Here is a 25735-nt window from a genome sequence, read left to right as displayed (position 1 = left end):
CCTTTCCGGGGTTTCCTTCCTCTTCAGCGGCTGCAACACCATCTTTCCTCACGCCTGCACCCTGAGGCAGATGGGGCTTTGACCCCGATATCTGAGAACAAGGCCATAAAAATACAGGAAACTGTCTCGTTAGGTGCCTAGGCAGTTCTGTCGAGATCAGAGGTGATTGCAGCGGTCCATTTTGTTCCTTAAAAATATATATAATCAAACAATAAAACCTCAGGGAAGGTGCCCTCAGCCTCCAAAGTGCCCGCGCTCAGGCTGCCTGTGAGGTGCGGAGCGCGGAGGGAGGCCCGAGGCCGGGCCGGCGGGACCCCGGGGGCAGCGGGGTGTGCCTGGGGAGCCGGGACAACGCGGCAGCGAGGAGACAGGACGGGCTGAGAGACGGATGGGGAGAAGATGGAGGGGGTACATTGGCGGCTCCCCCTCAAGCACCTTCAGCCCAAAGACCAGGCAGGGGTTTTTGGCGGCGACCTGTGGTAAATCTGGCGTCCCTGCAGGACGCCGGGTAGACGGTGTGCGGGGAGGCGGCCCCGCAATCTGAGGGCCTACGGAAGGCGCGGGGGTCTCGCACCCCTACAAACTCAACACGTTCATCCGCGCCACAACCGGGGCCAACCCGCGCGCTGGAGCAGGTCTGGGTGGCTCCAGCCCGGAGGGGCCGGGGAAGGACGCGAGGATGGAGCACCGAGCCACGGAGCCCGCCCCAGGCCGCCGCCTCCCTCAGCGCGGCCGCCCGGTGGCTGAGGCGCGCGCGGCCCGGGCTCACCCCCTCCCGCCGGCGGGAGCCCAGCGCGCGTGCGCGGGGCGGTGTCTCGGGAGAACTCCCACCGCCGGGCGCCGCCGCCATTTTGGTGCTCGGCTCTGAGAGGGGAGGGAACCGATAGGAGAAAGCGGGAGCCCGGCGCTTCTGACTCCCCCGCGTACCCCACGTCTGGCTCCGGCGCTGGGGCACTGTAGCAGGCTACCCTCGCCGCTTTCCCGGGCCGCCTGTCCTTGTCAGCCGCCGCCGCTCTTCGCCACCCGCAGGCCCGAGAGAGAGGCGGGAAGGATGCCCTGCACACCCCGCCGCTGAGGGAGACTCGGGGGCTCTGACCGCCGCGTCTGGCCAGCCCCACCCCAGCCGCCCCTCGGTCCTCCGCCTCCAGAGGCACGGAGCTTCTTTCTCAGCATCTCCCTTTCCCGGAGCTTCCTCCCCGCGGGGCCGGGCGCTCGCCGCTTTCTCCTCTCCCCCAGCCCGCTCCGCCTCCCAGGCCTTCCCTTCCCCGGGTCTCTTCCTCCGCCTGGGCCTTCGGGCTCTTCACCTTCCTTCCCCCTCTCCCTTCCCCTTCCCCGCCCGGAGCCATGTCCTCCGCCGCTCGTTTCGATTCGTCGGACCGCTCCAGCTGGTACGTGGGCCCGGTGTCGCGGGCGGAGGCGCAGACGCGGCTGCAGGGGCAGCGGCACGGCATGTTCCTGGTGCGGGACTCGTCCACCTGCCCGGGGGACTACGTGCTCTCGGTGTCCGAGAACTCCCGGGTTTCCCACTACATCATCAACTCCTTGCCCAACCGCCGCTTTAAGATCGGCGACCAGGAGTTCGAGCATCTGCCCGCCCTGCTGGAGTTCTACAAGATCCACTACCTGGACACCACCACCCTCATCGAGCCCGCGCCCAGGTGAGTGCCACCCCCTCCGCCCCACCCCCTGCCAGCTTTGCAAGGCGGGGGTGCCTAAGTCCAGCCTAGCAGCTCCAGGATCCTCACACTGTTGTAAGGCCATGCTGTGTCCATTTGTTGATGGCCCTTGTTTGAAGCTGTTTCTAACAGCGGGCTGTCTTAGCACTCTGGATCTCAGTGACCATTACAGGTTGCTCTTTGAGTCAAATCATCCATATAACCCATGCAGCCTGGCCTTACAGTGCCTGTAGGCACGTGTAAAGGTACCCTCTGCATCTCTACTACTGGCTATAATTGCCTTTTGAGAGGGTGTGGTCGTGCTTTGTGTCAACCTATTCTTCTGGTATTGTCCTTCTGTTCCTGTGATGGTTGAGAAGCTGGTTCACTGGTCTTCTCAGTGATTGAAGTACAACCTCTGAGCTTAAGTTGCTGTCTGGCCCTGCATCCACACCGATTACAACAGAGCAGGCCTTTGTGTGGTTAGACTGCTTCACACTGTTAAGTCAGCTTTAATACATTCTAGGACAGCATTTCCCAAACTTCTAGAGTGGTGTTTCCACCTCCAAAAAATGTAAAAGTATTTATTTATCACAGTTTGGTTATGTCACCGTTCATCTATATCTGCATACATGACACTGAGAAATGCTATTCTAGGAGGATGGGAAAATGTGAATTGGCTATGAGCTCATTCTTTGTCCTGTTCCCAACATGGGACATACCTGCAACTTGCATCAGTAAGCTGCTTATCAAGAATTCTAGAACATACTCCTTATTAATTTTAAAAATTGCCCAGTATCTTATTTCAAAATATCTGGGCTTCCTGGATAGAATGAAATGAAATAAAAGCTAGAAAAATAGGGACACATTAGAGAAAGAAATTCAAATTGGTTCACTTCTAATTTCTGCAGTTTAAAATCTTATGACGTTTTGCAGATTAGCAAGTTCTTAGGGGGGAAAAAAATTTGAGGTTTATAGTCACAATTTAACCTTGGCATAGGCCGGTTCTTAGTGACAATCAGTAACTTGTCAAAGGTTGACAATAGCTTGTCAAGTTGGAAAACTTAAGTGGTCAAAAAAAGTCTTCCTGTAAAGCTGCCAACTGATGGGAGGGATGTGACAGAAGGCACTAGCTTCGGGAACTCAAAGCTGTTGAGAAGTCTTCTGGGTAGTGATGGTGCTCTGGTTAGAGAGATGGGTAGATGCAAAAAAAACCCCCAAACAAACAAAAAAACCCAAACAACTTTCACCATTGCAGGAACGTTTACATGGAGCTGCACAGTGTTATGTGCATGCTTAAACTTGTGGACAGGTGGGAGGAAAAAAGTCCACGCTGAAGCAATCCTTATGCTCTGTTCTCCTTAGCCTGGATACTGTTGTGCCTTCCTGGCTGTAAAAAACTTAATCATTTATGACAATGACTGACTTGGCTTTCTTGAAACACTTGAAAATGTAGCTCATTCCATTTGCTCACTTGGTATTTGTTAGGAGTCTTGTGTGAAATGTTTTATTAACATTTTAATACTGCCTTATTTTAAAGGTTTTGATTGCATATTGTTCTCTCAGCATACAGAGACAGATGTGATCTAGCCTACTGTGAATTGACAAGCTTTTTTATAAAGCAACAAATGAAATTGACTTGGTGGTTTTCCTTAGCATGATTTTTGCTCTGAACTCTTTTAGAAAAATCAATGGCACAGTTGATAGTTTGAAATTATGTTTGAAAGACTTCCTGTTGCAAGAGGGAGGATGAGGTAGCATTTCCAGATTTGTTTTTAAATTTCTTTTTAGTTAATAGACTAGATTTAGGATAGGGGTGGAAGGTATGTGCTTTAGAACTGTAATTGCTAATTCTTATTTCTCTGGCATTTTCAGGGGAACATCACACTCAGGTGCTTGTGCTTTTCAAGGCTGTTGATTCTTTAAATTTCATGAAGTACAGTATGAAGAGGTGGTTTTTGTGATAGGATTAAGTAGTTTGTTGTACATAGCCATACAACACTTTTACCTCTTGGAGATGATATTTTAAACTTGTAAAACAGTTCATTTTGTGTCTATAATGAGCTCTGACCATCATTGCAGATGTTCCTGAGCTCTTGCTTATGCAGTGACTGCTCTCTAAAGGGTTATTTCCCCCAGCTTTGGCTGCAGCAGGGTGTCTTAAAAAAGCGTATGTCTTTCTGTTTAGGGATTCTGGCATATCTTGCAAAAATCGTAGGGATTTGACTTCTGTCTTATTTTGCAAGCAGTAAAAGAGAATCGAAGTAGGCTAATGACATGCATTCTTGCTATCATAGCTTAGATAATAAGTATCTGCTATGGCCTGTATACGTTAAGATTTCTGACAGCTGCTTTGAATAAAATTCTACAATTTATGATGAAAATAGATTGCTGTGAAAATAGTCTTATTCGATGAAAAATCCAAACATCAAATCTGTGTTAAACTCAGGTATCCAAGTCCACCAATGGGATCTGGATCTGCCCCTGCTTTGTCCACTGCAGAAGAAAATGTGGAGTATGTTCGGACTCTCTATGACTTTCCTGGCAACGATGCTGAGGATCTTCCATTTAAAAAGGGCGAGATACTGGTAATTATAGAGAAGCCAGAAGAACAGTGGTGGAGCGCCAGAAACAAGGATGGTCGGATTGGGATGATTCCCGTTCCTTATGTAGAAAAGCTAGTCAGATCTTCTCATGGGAAGCACGGAAACAGGAATTCCAACAGTTACGGTATTCCGGAACCTGCCCATGCTTATGCTCAGCCTCAAACCGCAAGTCCCCTTCCCACAGTATCCAGTACACCTGGAGCAGTGATCAATCCTCTACCATCAACACAGAATGGACCAGTCTATGCCAAAGCTATCCAAAAGAGAGTACCCTGTGCTTATGACAAGACTGCACTGGCATTAGAGGTAAGTTTTTCCTGTAAAGTGTTATGGTTTTCAATTGTTTTGTAAAATGAGAAACTAAAAATCGTTAGTGGCAAAGACGGTGTGGTTGACTTCATATGGAGTCTGCTTATCTATGTCAGGGGACTGAGAAGAAGTTAGGTTACATTCTGAAGAAAGAACTACAAAAATTGCTTCATCTGAACCACTTCCTTAGAGAAAAGTGACCAAGTTACTTCAGGACCTGTATTTACCCTCTCTTTCTGCCTACTCAACAGTGTAAATATGCTACAAGGGTAGTGGAGTGTATACATCGTGCTGTGGAAGTGCTAGTGAGAGGATGACTTTGCTTCTCCACCTAATCTGGGGGAAGGAAAAAGATGTTTCATTAACCATTGCAGTATTGCAGGTTGAGAGCTGGCAGTAGCATCCTTCAGAGAAAGGTAAGGATTGCTGATTAACATAGTCTTTCTGATCCTCAACTGCAGTATGAGATGCACTTGAGTATCTGGTCCAGAAGTACTCTAGTCTCTTATATTTTGGCTTTCAAAAGTGGAATTTGAGAAACCTTAAGACCTAAATTGGAGGTGAGGGGGTTCAATGAAAGGCTGTAGTGTAGCCTCTAAACTTATGTTGAACTTTTAATAAGTTCCTATGCTTGCCAAAGCATTTTTTATTAGGTATGTCTTTAAGACTTCAGAGCTTTATTCTTGAGATGGTAAAAAATTCCTGTTACAATTCTAGTTTAACCTGCATAAATGATGGATTGGAAGAAGTTTGTAAAGCTACATCCAGAACAATAAGACTTACTTTTACACTTAGATTATACTGAAGGCTGGTTAACCCATAGTCTGAATATGTCTCACCTGGAAAAAGTGCTAGTCTCAAAGATGAAATTTGAACATGCTATAATACTTCAAGGAGCAAATGCAAGGCAACAAGCAAAGGAAGAAACAGCATTTTAGCAAGTAAAATAATAATGGTTTTAAAAATAGCTCTGAACTTTTCCTGTTGCCTTTTCTCAATTACTTTGCAAGTTAAAGCTATTACCTATAGCTGATGCTTTTGACTGAAATTTGAAAGGTTATATTTGTGACTTCCAGTTATTCATAATAGTTTCCCGAAATGTTTTTCCTCCTGTATTTTTAAAACATCTACAGGTTATTACTCTTACAGGGTTAAAAGTTAAATATGTATCACTGGATTTTCTTTGAGCCTTATGAAAACTAGCAGCTTGTTATTTGTGAACAGTGTGTGAAAGTTATTACAGAGCAAAGTGTAAATTCACTGCCAACTGCACTGTACAGAAGATTCCTGCCAAAACTACTCATGCTTCTGAAAACAAAGCAAGGCACGCAATTGATTTTGTTGTGTTATCAATGTGTCATGGAATTACTTCAGGGAACTTGCTTTGCTGCAGGGTAGCAGAACCGCTTGGAAGGATGGCCCTCACAGATAGATTTTTCTGACTTGCTCTTTAGCGACCTAGTTAATGCCATCATTTTAGCTACTGTGGTATACCAGTAGGATTCATTCTCTGACCAACATGTAGGTTTGAATTGTTTTGAACCTTCAAATTTTGTTTGAGAGATGCTTCTCTTCCACTGAATTCTAATCACTTATTGTCTAATGTCTTTGTGTCTTCCACCGTTGGCATATTTTGTCTTCCTGTGTAGTCTGTTTTCTTTGCAAGCGCACCTTAGCCATGCTGTGCCTTTTGAAGAGGCTTCAGAAGGAGAATTCTGGGATCTGATCTACATTTTCATGAAAATCAGTGATTACAGCTTCTCCATATCCATGCATAGGGAACTTTAGCAACCTCATTATAGCAATTTTTTTTTGTCACATATACTACTCTGAAGGAAAAAAATCCAGCTGCTTTTAATGACCTTCCTTCAGATTGCCTAACACCTGCTGGGCCCTGGTGATGTATTTAATCCCAACCTTATCAGGGCTCTACATGTCACTAAATAATCTGGACCATTTCAAGCTTCTGTTTTGTAAGAGCACTGAACTAGCTAGTGGTAGAGAAAGAACACGTTATGGGAATGTTTTGGGGAAGAAAGTTAATGGTGGTCTTTGAAAATAATAGTATTTGACAGCACTCCCCCTTAGTATAGGTGTACTCTAAATGACAGTTCAGCTTGGACAGGTAGGACACTTGTTAGTGTAATTATACAGTGCCTCATTGTGTGATCTCATTTAAACTGATAAAACAATATGAGAACAAAATATCTGTTTGCTGGTTCTAGCTTTGTGTGGTCAGCACACAGACAGTACTTAAAAGGAAGAGAACATCATCTGGAGTAAATAAAGCTATTGCGTAGTAATCTGCTCAACTTCCTTTTAAGTGGAGGGATGTCGTTCTCCTGGGTTCAGCTTGAAAATGGGACAGGCTGTCTGCTTGCAAGTCCAGTTTTTCTGTTGCACACTATTTTTTACAAAAGCTGTCAGTTTTGTTTGAGAAAAGAAAGATTCATAGGCTATACAGAGAAGTTTGGTCTGTAAGGAAGGTATACTTTTTTTTTAAATTTCTCATATGAAAAATGTAACTTGTAAAACAAGTGAATATTCTACTGGAAATCTGAAACAAAATCTGTTTGGTTGAAAAATGATTGTTTAACTTTTAAATAGTATTTAGAGTGTGACAGCTTAAGGGCAACTCCAATGTTGTTCCTTTAAGGATACTAGTTAATGTAGCATTTATTACAATTTGGACTTTGCTTGCCTAAAATTATGTAGCATTCATATTGGTATTATTGAAGTGACCAACATCTAAACATTGGCTTGGTCCGCCTGCATTATATGCTCTACTTTATTCTCTGAAATAAAAAAATAGCAATCTGTAGCCTAAAATAACAGTTTTTTAAGTATAGCTACTATTTCAAAGCATACAGTTGGTATACCTATAACTTTGGGCATCTCCCTGTACCAGTGAACAATTAGTAAAGCCTGTGATAATTAAATGTATTTCTAAGATTTACATATACTGTTGTCAGTTGAGTTAGTTACGTTGGCAGTGCAGATTTAGTGTTGTCTGCAGTTTCTCATCACAACTATCTTTCTACTAATGTATGTAATATTTTCATGGATACTGCATTAAAACAAACAAAAAAACCTCAACAACGAACACCCCAACAACAACTACCGAACCACACACACACACACAAAAAGCAAACCAGAAAAGCCAAACAAAACAAGAACAAAAACCCCAGCCACCCAGATCTGTTTCTTTACTTGTGTGCTTCTAGCCAAGAAGCAATTTCCTTCCTTTCTGGTGCTCTAGAGGAAGGAATATGAAGGACAGGCATACAGTGTCCCGTATTTATTTGGACTAGAACCGTACATTACAGTTTCGTACTGCTGTTCTTCAGTCCTGCTTTTCTTTGGGAAAACTAGGAGAGCAGTCCTGTGTTCAAAGGTTATACAGGATAGCACTTTAAGAAGGTGATTAATTTTGTAAGAGCAGAGATTCTTTGGCACTGTTACTGTGATACAAAGCAGCAAAGTCTAGCCAGCCTGTTAACAATAATATGCTGCTGAAACCTTGTTTTAAACTGGTGTGCTCTAACTATCTTTTGATAATTGGTACTTCTTGTTTCTGTCCAGAGTAGTTGATTGATTGCTAACTTTTACACAACAAAGTTCATTATGTCCAGCATAGTCAGTAGATGAACTAATGGTGGATAATTCCCTTAAAAATTAGCCAACTCTTTGAAGGCTGATTTAGGACATGAACAACAAATTCCAAATTCACTTATAAAATTGAATGAAAGTGTAAGGAACCATAAAATGGGAGACCAGCAGCAGCTACTAGACTTATGGCCGCCATGCGTTTGAAAAATGGTATTTAAATATATTGCAAACACTGTACTAAGTGTCATAGATCATTTTGAAGGCAGTAACAGTAGTCTCAGAGTTCATCTCCAGACTTGACATGACAGTGTTATGGAATCTGAAGATCTTTTTTTAAACAAGAATCATAGAATTGTTTAGGTTGGAAAAGACGTTTAAGACCATCAAGTCCAACCATTAACCTGGTATTGCCAAGCCCACCACTAAACCATGTCCCTGAGCACTGCATCTACACATCTTCTAAACCGTTCCAGGGATGCTGACTCAACCATTGCCCTGGGCAGCCTGTTCCAATGCCTGGCAACCCTTTTGGTGAAGAAATTTCTCCTAATATCCAATCTAAACCTCCCGTGGCACAACTTGAGGACATTTCCTCTTGTCCTGTTGCTTGGTACTTGGGAGAAGAGACTGACCCCCACTCACTCCAACCTCCTTTCAGGCAGTTCAGAGAGCAAGGAGGTCTCCCCTCAGACTCCTGTTCTCCAGGCTGAACCCCCCAGGTCTCTCAGCTGCTCCCATCACACTTGTGCTCCAGCCCCCTCACCAGCTCCGTTCCCTTCTCTGAACTCACTCCAGCACCTCAAGGGCTTTCTTGTCGTGAGGGCCCCAAACTGACCCCAGGTTTGAGGTGTGGCCTCCTCAGTGCCCAATACAGGGGGACGTTCACTGCCCTGGTCCTGCTGGCCACACTATTCCTGATGCAAGAGCTTCACTATATTTTTATAGCAAAGTTTTTATACCAATTATGGCTTTTTCTAGACCTGTGCCAGCATTGTAAGTATTAAGTAGTTTATCTGTTCTTGGTATATCAAACATGTACGTGTATGTTTACTTGTGCAGAGTAAACCTGTCACTGACATGTTTTGGTGAAATAAATATCCATTCACCATAGTTATAACTGACTTACAATATTTCTCTTGGGCTTGTTACAATGAGGTTACAGTTAACTTTTCCTCTTCAAAGGAAAGTTGAGACAAGTAGGCCAAAATGTGCTAGTAGTTGAACTTTCTTAATTAGGAAATTAGGCTACTTCCTTCACTAGACAACAAGCATTGTGCTTTTCTTAAGCCAAGCTGTGTTAAACATTAAAATGCATCTGACCCACAAGCTATAGATTTTAAGCAAAATATTGAGCCTATAATTGTGTGCAGTGTGGATCAGGCAGCTTTAGCTCAGAACTGTTGAATTGAAAGTGACACTGGCAGCAGGATTCCTGTGTCTGTGCTGACGTGCACCAACTTTTCAGTACGCGACCTTTGAAAATACAATGGACAATTACTCTGGATGTTTTGTGTGCAGTCTGAATTTTTATAACTTCCTCCTTTTCCAGTCAAAGTTATTTATGGTTCTCATCATGACAGTGCTCAGTCTCTCACAGTTTAATACACATTCACCCTCAGAACTGTTTGCAGATGAAACTGAAAGCAACATGGATAACCTAGACAAGATCCTGTGCTACACTAAGATTCAGTGTGGCTGAAGAATGATGGTCTGTGGGAGCTTAGAGCTCTCTGAGTTCTGTACAATCATGACAGTGAGCTTCATCAGATGGAGACAGGCTACCATCGTTTAATGAACAGCAGCACTTTGGCTGCAGTGCTGCAACCCCAGCTCTGGCAATTGTCCTAGCTATACTTGACATGCAAACTTGTATTGTTTTGCTCTGTTCCTAGATGAGGCTAGATTAACGGCATCTAGGACTTCAATGTTTCTGTGCTGCCTTTTGACCTGCTTTCCTGTCTCAAGAATGGTTGAAAGTCCTCTGAACTGATTGATTCTCAGGTTTGGGCATCAGCTGTTATTGTTCTGGCACACAGCATCAGAAGTGAAGGACAATTAAGCTGTGCTTTCAGCCTGTTGGTTTCTTGAATCTTCCAATACATAAAGCACCAGCTACTTCAGTGTCACATTGTCCCGTTTGCAGTGTCACTAAACTCTGCCTCTTTTGTGTAGCTCAGCTTTACACCTTTTGGGGACAATGGGATATCAGGTAATTTCTTAGTGTTGAGCCTTGTTTGTTCTCTGGAACAGGCAGCTGCTCTGAACAACTGTTTAGTTTTTGGTACTAATATTAGTGTTACCAAGGAAGGTGAGTTGTGACACTAATTAGGGTAATGACCAAGATTCAACACCCCATAAATTCCAGAAAGCAGTGGGCTAAAATGACGATTTAAAGTTTTAATGCTTTTTTTCTCCTTAAACTTATATTACAGAACTCTATCAGCTATAGAAGTGTTAACATACCATTGTCGGAATATCTGTAAAACATGTTGAATTGGTTGACTGTGTGACTAAAATGGCATGCAGGAAACCTCTTGCAGTGTGTGAATCAGCTTCAAATGGAAGACAGGTATGGAAGAGTCTAGAGTGAGTGAAGTAACCTTTCTGACTGGCATGTTCCATGGCTTCTGTTTCCCCAGGGCTTTGAATTCATGCTGTAACAGGGACATAATGAAAGGATGCCATCTAAAATACATTTTGATTTTTATCATTTGGGTGGAACCAAATGGCTGCATTTCAGGAGTATTACTCATTTCAGCAGTTGATACTTCATCCAGCGATGCTGGCGTGCTTTACAAGGGAATTAACGTATCTGAGAGATGCTGAGACTAAGGAAGCATTATCCTAATTTACAGATAAGGGCCATGAGCTGTCTAGAGTCACACAGGAAGTTTGTGGCAGAGATGAGAATAGAACCAGGTCTCCTGACTCTGTCCTGTGCCTAATCATAAGGCAATCCTTCTGACTGGCTTAAAAAGCTCTCTGAAAAAAATAGTGTATTAAATCATTTTAGTGGGAAATCACAGCTCAGCTGGCCATATTATATATGCTTTTAAAAGCATTTACCAGATATTGCTTTTAGTTAGTACTTTGGGAAAAAAGAATATATGGAGGAACTACTTGACCAGATTCTTCTAGACATTGTCAAAATGGAGGTCTTTAACATAACATCCATTAATTATTTTATCATGACATAAAGGTTCCTTCTCCCAAAACCTTTTTTTCAACATGCTGTTTCATTTAATCTTTTCAGGGGAACTGCATTTAAAAAAAAAATAATATAGCACAAGAGAATATTGAAAAGCTTTCATTTAAGAAAACACTCTTAAAAAATAATATGAAGTTATTGCAAATCAGTTTACTATTCCAGTAGTTCTTGGCATAAGGGTGTATTTTTTGAGTAGGTGTTGTCAGCTAGCGGTCTTTAATAGCAGGAACTGATTTGTAGCAACTTTGCCCACCCAGCTATCTGAAGAACATTTTACATTGTTAATCTATATGGTAGTTTGTTGCAAGGCAATAGACTTGTGTTGTAATTTTTTTTTTTTTTTTTTTTAGTTAGCTGAAGCAAGACTCCCAAACCTATTTATGTGCTAGAAATCATTCAGAGACACATTGAAGGATATCTTTTTCTAGAGCTTCAAAATAACGAATGGATTAATCTCTATGGCACATGAGCAGAATTAAATTGTCAGACTCTCAGAAAATGCAAGACTGTGTCTTTGATCCAGTGTACTAAAGATGGGTTTTTTTCTTCTTCCATGAATGAGATTAAAGTGTTTGGGAGTGGATTGGTTTTAGAGTGCAGTGCAAATGCAGTTTCTTATTACTTTTAACTGTTGTTATGTTGGCTGCATCTTTCTGAATTTGGGTCTAAAACTTGGTACTTGAATCTGTCCTCAAGGGTTATTTAAATCTAGTAATGTAACACTGAGTATTTATAGATGTTATCAGCCTTTTCCTAAAGAGACATTTGTTAGGTTCCTGTTTAGGTCATCTTGTTACTATTTAAAGCTTTCTGTGGGCTTTCTATTCAGTGAAAAATCTGACAAATTGTGCTTGTTAGCAAATACACAATTTTTGAAGCATGCTGCAATAGTCCGTGAAGAGATGAAAACCAGTCAAATTAATGCTATATGTATGTGCCAACCATCATGGGCAGTGTATAACTACTGAATAATATATACTGGCTTCATGTTTGAGTTTAGGAATGGCATAAGAAAATATGTATATTTAAGAAAGTAACATGGTCTCAATTATATCCCAAGAACTTATGGGAATTCAGAGGGTTTTCTCCTCTCTTAAAACCCACCAAATTACAGTTATTCCAAGTGTGACAGTCTCAAATGGGAGGGGGAAGAGGGGCAGGCAGGACACAGACAGTCCTACAAGTAGTGGAGAAAAAAGTGAGGGAGCAGCAACAGATTTTGCTTAAATGCCTAATTTCATTCTAACATGCAACATAAAGCTTAAATCCCTACAAAGAGTTTCAAAGTTTGAAAATTGTTAAGAGATATAACACTGAGTGACTGCCAGGGAGTTTATTATAGTATCTTCGTCTTCACCTAAGGGTTCTTGCTTCTGAGTGATCTTAAAAAAAAATATCTATTAGAGTAATGGTAACTGGTTTAAACAGGCTTACGATCATCTAGTGACACACATGCTATTTTGCAAACTCAAGGTTTCGTTCTTTAATGGAAAATACACAGGTCTTACATGAAAAGTTTTAATCTGAGGCCCTTGACCAGGGTCCTTAAACTATCTACATCAGCTCTAAATTTTAATACTCTTTAGATAACCTAGACAAATTGTTATACACACTGTATCAGGACTAACACCTGTTTTTTCCTTAAATAAGAAGACCAAAGCTTTGGAATTCACAGAAGTGGTTTGGTAAGCTGAGACTCAACTACTAAGAGCTTGGGCCTAGTTTAGGGAGGAAACTTACGAACTGTTGGCCATTAGTCATAGGCTGGTTCTACTTTTTGTGAAGTTCGTTATTTGCTGCTAGTGTCACTTTTCTAATATTTACTATAGTTGCCACAGAGTAAATGAAGTAAACAGGAAGGGAGGTGTAAAGTCAGAGAGCTGGTGCAACAGACCACACGTTCAGCTATTCTGAAGCGTTGAAGGGAGAAATTACTATTTAGCTGATCTTAAACGCTGCTTGTCACATTGGCTATTTTGCTTTGTAAATTATCCAAATTAAGTACAGGCATTGAACAACGGTAAGAATATAACTTAGTATTATTTGGGCTGATGTTTCTTCTTGATCACAGTTTAGCTCTTCTCATCTTTCACTGCCAAATAGGAAGAGACACAATTATGGTAGGAAAGGTCTGACATGTCGTGGTTCCTGTGTCAAATTCATTGGCAAGAAGTAGAGGTGAAAACAACTAATAATGCTAGAATCTGTACATCTAATACTTTAAATAAAATTGAGATTGCTTTTGCCTGTTCCAGAAGTGTACCGTTATTTTAGGAACTACATAAGCTTCTTGCACTGCGGTAATTGGAACTAGAACTTCAAGTAATGGTTTGTGTGCAGTCAATGGCCAAAGGAATCTCTCTTTGAAAAACTAAATTTCCTCTGAAATAAGTCATCTGATGCTAAAACCAGTACGAGCACTGTCCTCTTTCGAATGGATATTGCCACTCTTGCCTTTGTGATGTTCATTTGTATGTAAGCTAAATATATTATGGCATGAAGTTGTAAGCTTTCCTGTAGGAAAAAGTGTAGTTCAGCAATTTGCCTGAATATGTAAATGTACATTTAGTTAAGAGTATCGGAGGTGAGATTTCCGTGTTTGATAACTTTTTTTTTTTTAAATTATGCAGGTTGGAGATATTGTGAAGGTTACAAGGATGAATATAAACGGTCAGTGGGAAGGAGAAGTCAACGGTCGAAAAGGGCTCTTCCCATTCACGCATGTCAAAATATTTGACCCTCAAAACCCCGATGAGAATGAATGATTCCCTCTGCCCGATTTACACTGCTGCTTCATTTTCCTGGCTACAGTTAGCATTGTTTGAGGTGGGATGATGACTTAATGGCACATTGCTAGCATTGCCCGTTTTCCAGCTTGCTGCAGTTTGACGGTTCTTTTAATATACATTTGGAATACATACAACTGAAGTCACTGCCTGACCTTCATACCAGAGTTACATCATCCAGAATTTAATTTCACTTTTAAAACTCTGTTGGGCCTTAAGCTGGAGAAGACTGAACTGGTATATAGCAGAGAAGTATGGGAAGAAAACCTTTTGTGTTGAGACTTCCGTGGACCTTTTCTGGCTTGCTCAGTAGGAAGAGCCCTAATCTTAGATCAAACATGCAACTTGTGCATTACTGTCCAACAAAAAGCAACAACGAAAATGCAATTTTAGGACTGAAGAAGACTTAGTTTTAAGAGAACCTGTCCTAAGGTAGTACATTTAAAATTATGGTCTCTTGAAAGGACAATAATTGGAGCTTATGTATTCTAAGCAGTTGTATTAGAAGCTGCTCTTTTCTGTTAACTCTTAAGCTTGTCGTTGACCTTCCTGAAACAGTGTGTGTTAAATGCAAATAACCATTGATTGAGCTTCATTGAAGCTGAGGCATTTATTTATAAGGAAACTTAGTAAGGGTTGATACTTGTAACCTGTTTTTGACATACTTAACGCATTTCTGTTGATTTTTTTGCAAGCACTAACTGTAGAAAGTTAGCTTTAAAGGGAAACACTTTGGCCTGGTCTACATACAGCTCTTCTGCAGTGTTAAAAGTGTAGTTTTACTAGTATAGACATGCTTGTCATGGAGTTGTTACTTGGTAGACAGATGGATCAGATTGCCACAGTGTGGAAAGGTAGGAGAGGAGTGGGACAGAAGAACTTAGTAAATACTGATAAAATCCTCTTGTTTAAACATAAACCTTTTATACCCATTTCTCTACAGGCTCCCTTATCTCTCCAAAGTTTCCTAGCTATGCCAGCCCCAGCTCGTTGAAAGCTTGTTTTCAAACACAGTTCCTTTTTTCTAGGGTGTCTCCACATTGCTGTACTTATTTTCCAGAGCTGCTTTCATCTTCTTTTTCTTCTCCCCTTGCTTGCATCCCAAGTCCTCTGCATGCTATCTTTATTTTACCCTTCTAACTGAGTTGGCTCTGCTTTATATATGCCCCAGATCCCTCCCCCTCCCAGCATCCTCTAGAAAATGGTTAATTGGAATCAGCTGCCTGGGTTCCCCATGGGAGAAATTAATGCTCAGGCTGGAGGAGGCCACAAAGGTGTCTATTATCAGTATAGCTTCTTTCCCTTTTTCTGTACATAAGCTATACTGCTGTAATTGTACTTAGAGTAGGGAACTATATGGCTGCAGGTAAATGAGTACAATTCATGCCCCACAGGTTAAGTCCTTAGCCTGTATGCAGGATATGAGAACTTAGGTACAGTGATATCCTGTGCCACCTTCTTTAAATGTGTTTTGTAGGTGAACTGGAATGCTCTTTTAAAAATAATTGAACACTGAATTCACGGAACATATGCCCGCAAAGGCTACGACTACAAAACCTCCCTTTTCAGCTAGCCGGGTTAAAGAAAAATGTCTGTTGTGGAAGCTGACTGGAAAACAGCAGCCCCCATTTTTCAACTTTTGAAGGCTGTCAGTTGTAGCAAAATGAGAAACTCCAGATACCTGCACAATCTCACCAGTTCTTATAAATGTCAAACTATATAAAAGTTGTTGTCTGAAGTCCCAGCATGTTTCCTTGTTGATTTGTGTCACTTGATCCTAATAAAAGCACGTTGTTTTTAGCTCATGTGAAAGTGCTACGAGATCCTTAATTGGAAGGCACTGATGAGATGCAAAAATGGTGTTTGCAACAAGACATTCAAAATGCCGGGTTTTTTTTAAAAGAAGTCTCTCTCTGTTCATCTATTAGCTGTTTTCTGTAGTATTGATCAAGTGGCTGACAGTCTAGAAGTTCTTGTAGAGCATTTTACTACCAAATTAACTGTGAAGTAGAGTAGCATTGACTGAAGTGTTTGGTGCTGTAAGAGTAATTCTTGACAATAGGCATTGACATTTTGTCTTGCAAAGAAAAGCTATGCAGCTCTCTCAACTAAAGTAGGTCATGCTTTTTCTGTGCCCCAACTAGATACCCGTAAGTTTACTACATAGATTGTACTACTGAAAGTCATCTTTTGAATACAGAAACTGCACTAAACTCAGTCTGCTGCAGAGAAATCTTATTTCAGACCTGACCTAGTTACAGGCAGCTCTTCAGAAGACTGATTGTGGAATTCTTCCTTTGCATGGTAAATAAATACTGTGAGGTTTGACATCTTGAACATGGCTTTTAACCTGGACTTTTTTTTTTCACTGAAATAAACGTCTTGACTCATGCCCTCATTGAATAAGGTATACACTCTGAACACAAGTGTTGATTTAGGTCTAATTATGTTCTGATACTGCAGGAAAGCAAAATATTTTACCTTCAAAACTATGCAAAATTTGTGTGTAGTGGCATCTGATGCAAAGACAAGAATTCTTAAATTTCTGTGAACCTGGTTTCAGGCCACAGATGAGCAGTGTTTCTCTGAGTCGCAGCGGTGCGGGTCAGGTATGTTAAATGGTTTAAATGTAGCATACGGCCCTGCCGAAGGTGATCGTGACCTTGCTTCAAAGTCTGTCTTTGCTGTTTTACTACGAGACAAGTATTTTCCTACAAAGACTGCATTTGATCAGTTTGCGTTTCTCTCTGAAGGACTCCGGATCCTCAATCGCCTGTTGCTTGCTTACGTGTGTGCTGTCTGTTGCTTTATGGAGCCTCTTAAATTTGAGTGTAAATGTTCCTTGGGCGTGTAAGGTAATACTTAATATGAAGCATGAGAGCCTACAAGTGATGGCTTCAATCTATGCACCATTAAAGTTGTTCTTGCTTTTGAACTAGGAGCTGGTTTAATTACCTGGTACCACAGTAGTTAACTATCCTGAAAGGCTGTTCAACTTCCTTCTGTTGTGTACACATGTATATAGACATCGAAGCCTCTGACCAGTCTGAAAGGTTAAATGAAACCTGTTTTAATCAGTGTCCATCACTGGATAAGCGCTAATTTAATTCATGATTGTTTACAAATTGGGAAAGAATAAACAAAAGGGAATAGTCCTGTTTGGGTTGGGGCTCTGAAGAGCCTGAGCATTATTTTTGTAAAGGGAAAAACAGCATTCTTTGTGCCATTTCATGTGCCTGTAAAGTAACTTTTTATATTGTATTAACATCTGGGGAATGAGTGGGCTGCCTTTGTTTTCTAGTCAAGTTTTCAAGCATTTTCCTCAAAACCTGCATTTGAAAGTGAGACCTGCCTAAAAGACTGCCTTTTGGGACCAGTGAAAGCATTCTTGTATAGTTGTCATTTTCTGTTTACTTGTGTTAAATGAAAGTGTGTTTTGGGACAAGGATACAATTATTGCAGTGGGAAAGGTGGCCTTGTATTTGAGACAGTCTTCACTGTGTAAACTTTAAAACACGATATGTAATTTAAAGACCATGATCTTCAGGCAATAATATTAAGTGTAAGCTTTTAAAGTTTATTTTGGGGGGATTATAGCTTGTTTTATTTTTTGTGCTATAAGATTAACAGTATTAAATGAATTATATTCTTAGAATACATGGAGTGTCTTTTCTTAAGATTAGTGCCTTTTTAATTTCTTACTCCACTTATTTCATAGAACTGGTCCCAACATCAAGCCACTGTTTTGTTTTGGTTTTTTTCCCAGTGCCCTGTTTGTACAGTCTAAATAAAACTTGCCTCAACTTGCAGTATTATTTGTTGTCTTTAGTCTTAAAACCCTGACAATATCAGCAGAGCATTTAAGTCCTTACTCTGTCATGATGCTGCCCTGTTTTGTGGGTGAACGACAGTGCAAATCCAAGTTTTCCAGAATCAAGGGAAAGATTAAGCAAGAGAAAACACCGTTTCCAGGCTGAACCGATACTCTCCTATTCCATCCTCGTGCCTCTTCTCAGACTCTGCTGCTGCGCTCTGGAGTGTCACCTGAAAAAGATGCATCTCTGGTTATACAGATTGTTATCCCTGTCACTTCAGTGTTCTTCCTGTCACCATATTAACACTGCTCCTCTGCCCAGGCTTCTACAGGTCTCTGTAGGAACCACAACCTTTGTTTACTGGGATACCCTTGATGGTGCTTGTGTGAGTGACCAGTTTATGCACATGGTTTGAGTTTAGCTTATCGTTTAAATAAATATGGCACAACCTGTGCAGGTACTGCAGAGCAGGGTGGTTGGCATTCCAGCCACTGCTGGAAGGTGTCAGCATAATGTTTATATCTGCTTTTGCAAGTCAAAAATAGGAGGTTGTCTTTTGCCTTTTTACAGTAAATCCAGATCAGGAATAGCACAAACTAGAACTTCAGTTTCTTCAATATTTAGGATTATTCAGTTAAATCATTAACAATGTGTTGAAAGTTGAGATGATCTTACGTAGGAGAAAAACTGAAAAGAAACGTTGGACACTTGACTGCTGCAAAGGCAAAGTCTAAACAGCTTGTGTTGCTTCTGTGGACTCCTTGTGGGTTTGTTCACAGCCTGTGTTTGTCTTCTTTGGAGTACGGATTTCCCTGCTATGTTAATAAACATTGATAGCCAACTCTGCATAGTGTCTTATCATCAAATAGTCACATTTAGCACATTACATTTCAGAGAAAAGCCGTAGTGTTTCAAATACACAAGCAAGCACTGGGAAGGCACATGCAGCAGGCCTGATAACCCCATTTCAAACTGCTGTGGACGCCGTTAGCTGGAAGTAGGAGCAGGTTACTGCAGCTCCTTCTCCTGACATCTTCAGTAGCTCTTGCTTTACTATTTACGTAGCAAAACCGAGCATCCCCTGCTATACCAGCCGTCTGCTTCCTACATGCTGCACTACAGCCACGGGTGCTGCAGCGGCAGCGCTGTTCCTGCCTGTGCCGAGATGTGTACAATTCAAATGGTGCTGCAGGGGTGGAGCAGGAACAGCAACTGCATCAGACAGGGGCCTGGGCTGGGTTTTGTGCTGGCAACACTCAGAATTCTCTGACACTGAACTGCAGCATCTACAGCCACTTTTATGTAGCAGGAGACAAAGTGCTTTCATAGCCGGGGGGCTTGGGCAAGTTTGAAATGCCTGCGTTCTGCACAGGAAAAACTATCTGTACCTCAAAATGCACCAGGTGTCTTCAAGTATAAATCTGCACCACTTCATATTGAAGTGAGGCCACAACAATCTACATTTCCTTATTTCACGATGTGTTTAGAAATGACTCCTTTACCACTTGCACCAGGAGTGGGTTGCTTTACCACAGCACGTTTCATTTACCAGTAGTGACAAGTACACAGTCCGAGGGGGCTGCAAGGGACTGGGATTTGTCTCTGCATTTTAAAATGCAGCTGCTTTCTGCCTGCCCTCGTGTGATTCCCAGGCAGTGCAGCCCTCCACCACCCACAACTGATTCATCCTCCCTCTCTCCAGCTTCTTACCCCCAACACTGACCTCCCGGGTGATGTTCCAGCTGGGGACAGCAGCTCCCAACGCTCAGCTTCTCCCAGGGCTGGCACAGCCCTCTCGCTGCAGTCAGGACTCGGGTTTTGTACCTAAAGCTCCAGCAACAGCCAAGTTTGCTCAGCAAAAAGTCAAAGGTAACAAGAAACAAGCAGTAACTCAAGCTGGGTTTATTTCTGGCTTACCTGCATGCAGGCTTTCACTAATTTAAATTTGAACTAGTTTAGTTAGGTCAAGTCCAACAACAGGCAGCATAAGCCTTAATTTTTAGGTGCAAGCCAGCTGGGATGGGTGCAAGCTAACTGGGTTTACCAGTTTCTCACTCTCATTTAATTAAAAGGTTTTATTTCTAAACCAGTACAATAACAAACACCCCTTTAGAGTCAACAACATGTATCCCTGCTTGACCTTACACCAGTAGGAAATGTGCCTAAATATGCTCAAATAAAATGGTGTCACAGCAAATGAACATGTTTCCTTGTAATTTTTTATGACAATAGCGTGATTGTGCACGTAGGAAAGCTCCTCAGGTTTGTATCCGCCAGGGATGGCTCACCTTGGAGCAGCTGTAGCACTTTCTGTCCCTTGCTGTCCCCGCTGCTTTTTTCTAGGGGGCAGATCAGCTGCTCTCGTAGCAGCTGTTGAAGCACAAGTCACAGCTCAGCAGGGTAAGGTACAGCAGTTCCAATTTCAGGTTACCTTAATACCCTGAGATGCAAACTCTGGCAGTCACTGAGCAAACAGCTGAGCCCTCCTGCAGCAGGACTGCGAGTCCAAGAGGGACAGGCTGGCAGCAGGGCCAGAAACTATCACAGCTGTCCCAAAGTGAGCCTCCTGCTCCGAAATGTGAGCCCGGAGAGCTCGCCTACAGCCTGAGTTGCACCAATTACTGTAGCTCACTAACACCACTTGTGTGCCCACCTTGGGTCAGGTTATCAGTGCGCTGCTCCAGCAGGACCCCCCACAGCAGCAGCCTGGGAACCCAGCACCCACCCCTGGGACTCAGACCTGTCTCTTCTTCGTGCCAGCCCAAGCTTTGGTAGCTAAAAGCTGAGCTACTGCCCTTGCTCAGCCGTGTGACAGCTGCTCAGGGGGGAACCCGGCAGCCCCTCGTGTGGCACAAGCAGCCTCACCTGTGGGAGATGTCACCCGCGCCGCTTCTGAGGCAGGTGAGGGAGTGAGGGAGGACAGGGAATTAACACAGCCGTCTCCTCAGATAACCTCCCCAGCACCTGCTCGCTTCGTTCCAGGCATTTTGTAACTAGAACCCTCCCTGCACGAGTTATTAGTCTAACCTGCCACTGGCGCATCAGACAATCGGGATCAGAGCTAAATCGGGGGTGTCCGCAGGGAACAGGCTCCTGCTTTGTGCGTCCTGGCTGGTCCAACAAGGGCAGCTGAAAGTCAGCACTGAAAAATCCTCCACTTGTAATCTTGCGTTTGGTCTAGAAATTAAGCAGTACAGCACAAGAGAAGGCGTGGATCCTGTTAATGCCTCTCCGCTGTACTGTGTTTCCCAATCTGCACTAACCAGTGAATTCTCACAGACCCCGGGGCAAGAGCCGCTCTCGCTTGCATGTCACACGGCGCTGGATGAGCTGCTTTGCCATCCCCCGGCTGCCCCAGCACCCCAGATTCAGCCAACTTGGCAGGACCATCAAGTCAGAGGAGAGGACGCTATTTTGAAAAGACAGAAGGGACTGACATAAGTGAACAACAGGAGCCGGTTTGAAACTCTTGGCACCCGGCTCCTGCTCAGCCCACCACCGCTCTGCAGCCAAGCCAGGCAGCGAGACCCCCGGGGATGGTCCTGACAGAACTGACAAAGCCAGCCAGGCCTCAGAGCACACCGTCACTATCCTTGTCATTAAAAGCATAAAAATCAAACTTGTCCATTTTTCATCACGGTGTAGTAAAGGGCTCATGTATTTCCAGACTCTAATCCCATGGTTTTTCAAGCTATTTTATGTTACTTTACTAATTTTATCTGGATTATGAGGTAGTACAGGAACTCTCACTGGGACTTCTACATGCTGAATCCATTTCTGTAATGTTTGACTGTCTCTTTTTTGCCCTCATCTTGTGACCAGTGATATCATTAATCCACTGACCTCAAAGAGAAACAGCTTTTCTCTTTCCAGGTGTCGCAGCTGGTGATCTGGCTCCGAGTCTGCGGTGACAACTGACACACACAGCGCTGGGCTGGCTTCCCGCTGAGCATCCAGCCGAATGCACTGCATGGCACAAAGAACACGTGATTCATCAGATTCAATCTTCTTAACGTAAGAAAGAGCCGTGTCCCTCAAGGACCAAATGCCTCCCACTGCCCCTGATTACCTGGAATAGCTGTGGCTACTCAGCACTTTAGAGACTGGATCTAAAATGAACAAAGATAATTTCCCTGCAACAGCACCTTGGCCTGGATGTGGGACACACTGCGGGGAGTCTGAAACAGAAAGGCTAAAATTGGCTCCAGTTGGGGATTCTGCTAACACAGGTCTGACCAACACATGCAGGATATTGGCACTATTGGAAACCTTAGACTGAAATCACCCCAAACTGCGGGACGTACCCCAGCAGCAACATTAAGGTTACTTCCAGTGGTCAGTAGTGGCTCCTGCCTGTATGGGGCTGAGTGACCCACGTTCGGCATCACTAGTGACCACCTGGCCGAGGCAGAGGCAGGCGATGGGATGGGAACAGCTCTCCAACGGTGCAACGAGGCACTGGGTTTGTGCGGCACAGCAGCGGTCGCCCACAGACCTCCGCAGTGGTGTTTGTGGTATCAACGTTGGCCTAAATTTAAATAGATAAAAATAAAGACGTTGGAGCGCAGCCTAGGAACAGAAAGCGTGCGCAGTCCCTGACAGGGCAGGAAAGGTGCTGGACTTCATTTGTCAAACACGCAGGGCTCACGCCTCCCTCGCCGCAGTGCCCTGATTTCAGCCGCATGTCGCAGTCCCGCGGTCCAGCGGCACCGAAACAGCGACAGAAAACGGGAGCAGAGGGAAGAGCCGATGTACCTGGGGAAGGACAGGCTGGTTTAACACCCCTCCCCACTGCCAAATGCTCCATGGGCTCTGTAGTCATCACCCAAAATAGAGCCATATTCTGTGCCTCCTCCAACACACAGTCCCTGCTGCAGACATGTCCGGGCATTGCTGGGGCAGCAATTTACAGCAAAGGGAGTCACCTCGGGAGCTGCTGACACCGCACCCTGCTGTCCCTGGCTCCTTTCCCTTTCCCCCACCATTCAAGCTGCCTGTTGGCACTTGCTGCAGCCTGGGAACGTGACACAGGGCTCGACCCAGTGGGGAATGCGGGCAGGGTTTGGGCGGAAAGGAGGGAAGGTCCTGCGTTAACCTTGGGGTGCAAGTCAGAAATCCACCACGCGTGGCTGCCATCTAATGCCCAAGACACTCGGACACTCCAGTCCAGCCCCAGCGTGGCCGAGCGGCTCCGAGCCTGGTCTATGTGGGACGGGCCACGCTGCCCCGGAGCCCTCTTGTGCTTCCCCACACAGACACATCCTCCCTGCCGAGAGCAGCCGAGAGCAGCTCCTCCCGGGCACCCACCTCCTCCTCCCCTTGTCTTGCTGCCAGGATCCCTCCTGAAACGGGAGCTGCTCCAGCCCCAACTTGCCGCAGACTCGGCCTCCGTCAGCACCTCGACAAGACCGGTCACGCGAAACCCTCGCTCCAGACGCCACGGGAGCTTCGCCCCTTGTGAGCTACAGTCACGAAGCAGCAACGCGGACAAATTCTTGGGTTCCTCCGTATTCTCTGATACCTCGCTGGGGCTTTCCAGGCCTCAAAACCTTTGCAGCAAACCCAGTGCGGGCTGCCCCAGCTGTCCCCTCGCAGGTCACACGCTGTCACTGGGTGGCACTGTGCCCCTGCCTCTGCAGCCGTCCGGCTCCATCCTCATCCTCCTGCTTCTCGGGGTGTTGGGGAGGAACCCCTGGCTGGGGCCAGGCTCTCCTCACCGAAGCCACCCACGCACGGCAGCCACCCGGCTCGGCCACCGTGGACGCAGCAAAATGCCCGGGGACCCTGGGAGCCCGCAGGGTGGTGACCCCCGTGCCCAAACACGGGCTCCCGCTGCCGCCCTGCCTTTCCCCGCTACGGTTACAGTTTCATTACCGTGGCAAAAGGAGATCAACTGCATCTTTGCAATATTCCCCTCCATAAAACTAATAGGCCAGGCAATTGGGACAGCACCGTGAAGTACTTTATAGTCTGGACGCGAGGAGTTCGTGCCGCAGCTCACAGGCCGTCCCAACCCCAAATCCCAGTGTCATTCTCCCCGCCGTCCCCCATTGTGGGCTGGGAGCAGCGTGAGGATGAGTGTGGTGCCCCGCTGCCCGTCTGCCTTCGCTTCTCTCCCGCCACCCCGAGCCCCACTCGGCTCCAGCTGCACGAGGCCCCTGGGAGCACCCGCAGGGATGAGGATTTCTTCTTTGCAGGGCACTGTGCCACAGCTCTGCCCCGATTCCCAGAGCTTTCACACCGTCAGGGTGAGCTGGGCCGAGAGGCCAGACCCAGCTCTGGGCCAGGGGGTTTCTTTGTAAACACTTTGCCTTTTGCTTCATTTGCAATTGAAAGCCCGAGGCCAGGCTCAGCCTGCGGTGGAGCAGACTGCCCGTCTTGACACCATGATGGCAAAACCCGCTCAGCTCTGTAAAAGTCCCTTTCCTCCACACTGACGTCCCTGTTTGTTTGGGAAGCTGGAGGTGACACATTTGGTGTAACCCAGAGCCCCGTTTCGGAGGGTACCTGGGGGTCTGAGGGATCAGTTTTGCTTTGAACATTGGGGGACCCGACAGACCTCAGCGCTCCAAATGTACCTGAGCCCGAAACCTGCACCAGGGAGCAGCAATGGCTGGATGTACAACCTTGGGGAAAGCCGCAACCAAACGGAGCAGCAGCTGTCCACCTTCCCTCTTCCCAAGGCACAAAAGCAGCCTGAGAAAAGTTTCCTTTAATCGCTCCCCTGACATTAGACCTTCCAGGGAAAACGAGCACACATGCAACATCAGTGGCACCAAGGGAATGGACCCTGAATGACTTGGAAGGGGGTTAATTAGTTGTTGAAATCCTTCTCTCTTTAGTTGCCACCTATAGCTCCAAGACCTGACAAACATTTGGGAAAAAGGATCTCTGCTGAAGATCAATGCTCTTTAGAGGTATGAACTAAAGATCCTCTATGGAGTATAACTGTTGGGAAATAAAGTGGAGGAGACTGTTCCTCTGCCATTAGGGTAGAAGGCAAATGGGAGATGGGAAAGCAAAAGGTTTCCAGGTCTCCATTAAAATCAGAAGGGAGAAAAAGCCCATTTCTCCCCTCTATGGTTTACTGTCCTTAATCTCTCTTTGCCTTAGTGTCCCCACCTACCCCACGGGACAGAGTCACGTTTAGAAGTGCTGAAAAGCTTAACTAGCATCTGAAAAAATGATTCAAGATCCCCAAGCACCAAGTGCCAGAGACATGCAAAGCATTACCGCTCATCCTTTTTGAGCAGATCTGCTCCCCAGCACCGGAGCTACTGGCAGAGGGGCTCTCTGCCCCCCAGACAAGCCGGGCAGGTAACACGTGCGTGCTGGGCTGACGGAGCGATGGCAGAAATCCCAGCAGCCCCTTACAAACAGTTTCATCCTTAATTTCATATTAGATGTGTACGGTCCAGAGAATTTTCTACGACAACTGCCGGTCTCGCTGTAGCTGCCTTAAGTGCCCCATCGCCGGCAAGACTTGGCACTGCCAGCACTTCTGGTCTCTCCACCACCACTGTATCCTTGTAATGGGACAGAAGGGTTAAAACACGACCCTGCAGACGGGTGAGCACCATGGGCAGCACTTTGGGACTAAAATTTCCTCAAGTACCTCATTTTGAAGTTGGGACTAACTTCATTTGGACTCGACATCAGAGCTCTGCACCACCCTGCGGGGCACAGAACGGAGCACAGCTCCAGCTACACAACCAAAAGTCTCCTCCTTTAATCCAAACGAAGATTT

General features: G+C 44.7%; 1 protein-coding gene across 1 annotated transcript; it reads left to right on the top strand.

Moving 5' to 3' along the window:
* Positions 1-814: 814 nt before the first annotated feature.
* CRKL (CRK like proto-oncogene, adaptor protein) lies at positions 815-17982 on the top strand. The gene is made up of 3 exons (XM_065646465.1): positions 815-1658; positions 4105-4567; positions 14018-17982. The coding sequence occupies exons 1-3, from the start codon at positions 1345-1347 to the stop codon at positions 14150-14152; spliced, it is 912 nt and encodes a 303-aa protein (XP_065502537.1). The 5' UTR covers positions 815-1344; the 3' UTR covers positions 14153-17982.
* Positions 17983-25735: the final 7753 nt, after the last annotated feature.

Source organism: Caloenas nicobarica, chromosome 16 (assembly GCF_036013445.1).
Source record: "Caloenas nicobarica isolate bCalNic1 chromosome 16, bCalNic1.hap1, whole genome shotgun sequence".
In the NCBI taxonomy this organism is placed as follows: Eukaryota; Metazoa; Chordata; class Aves; order Columbiformes; family Columbidae; genus Caloenas; species Caloenas nicobarica.
The sequence above is the reverse complement of the archived record's forward strand: the minus strand, read 5'-3'. Positions and strand labels throughout refer to the sequence as shown.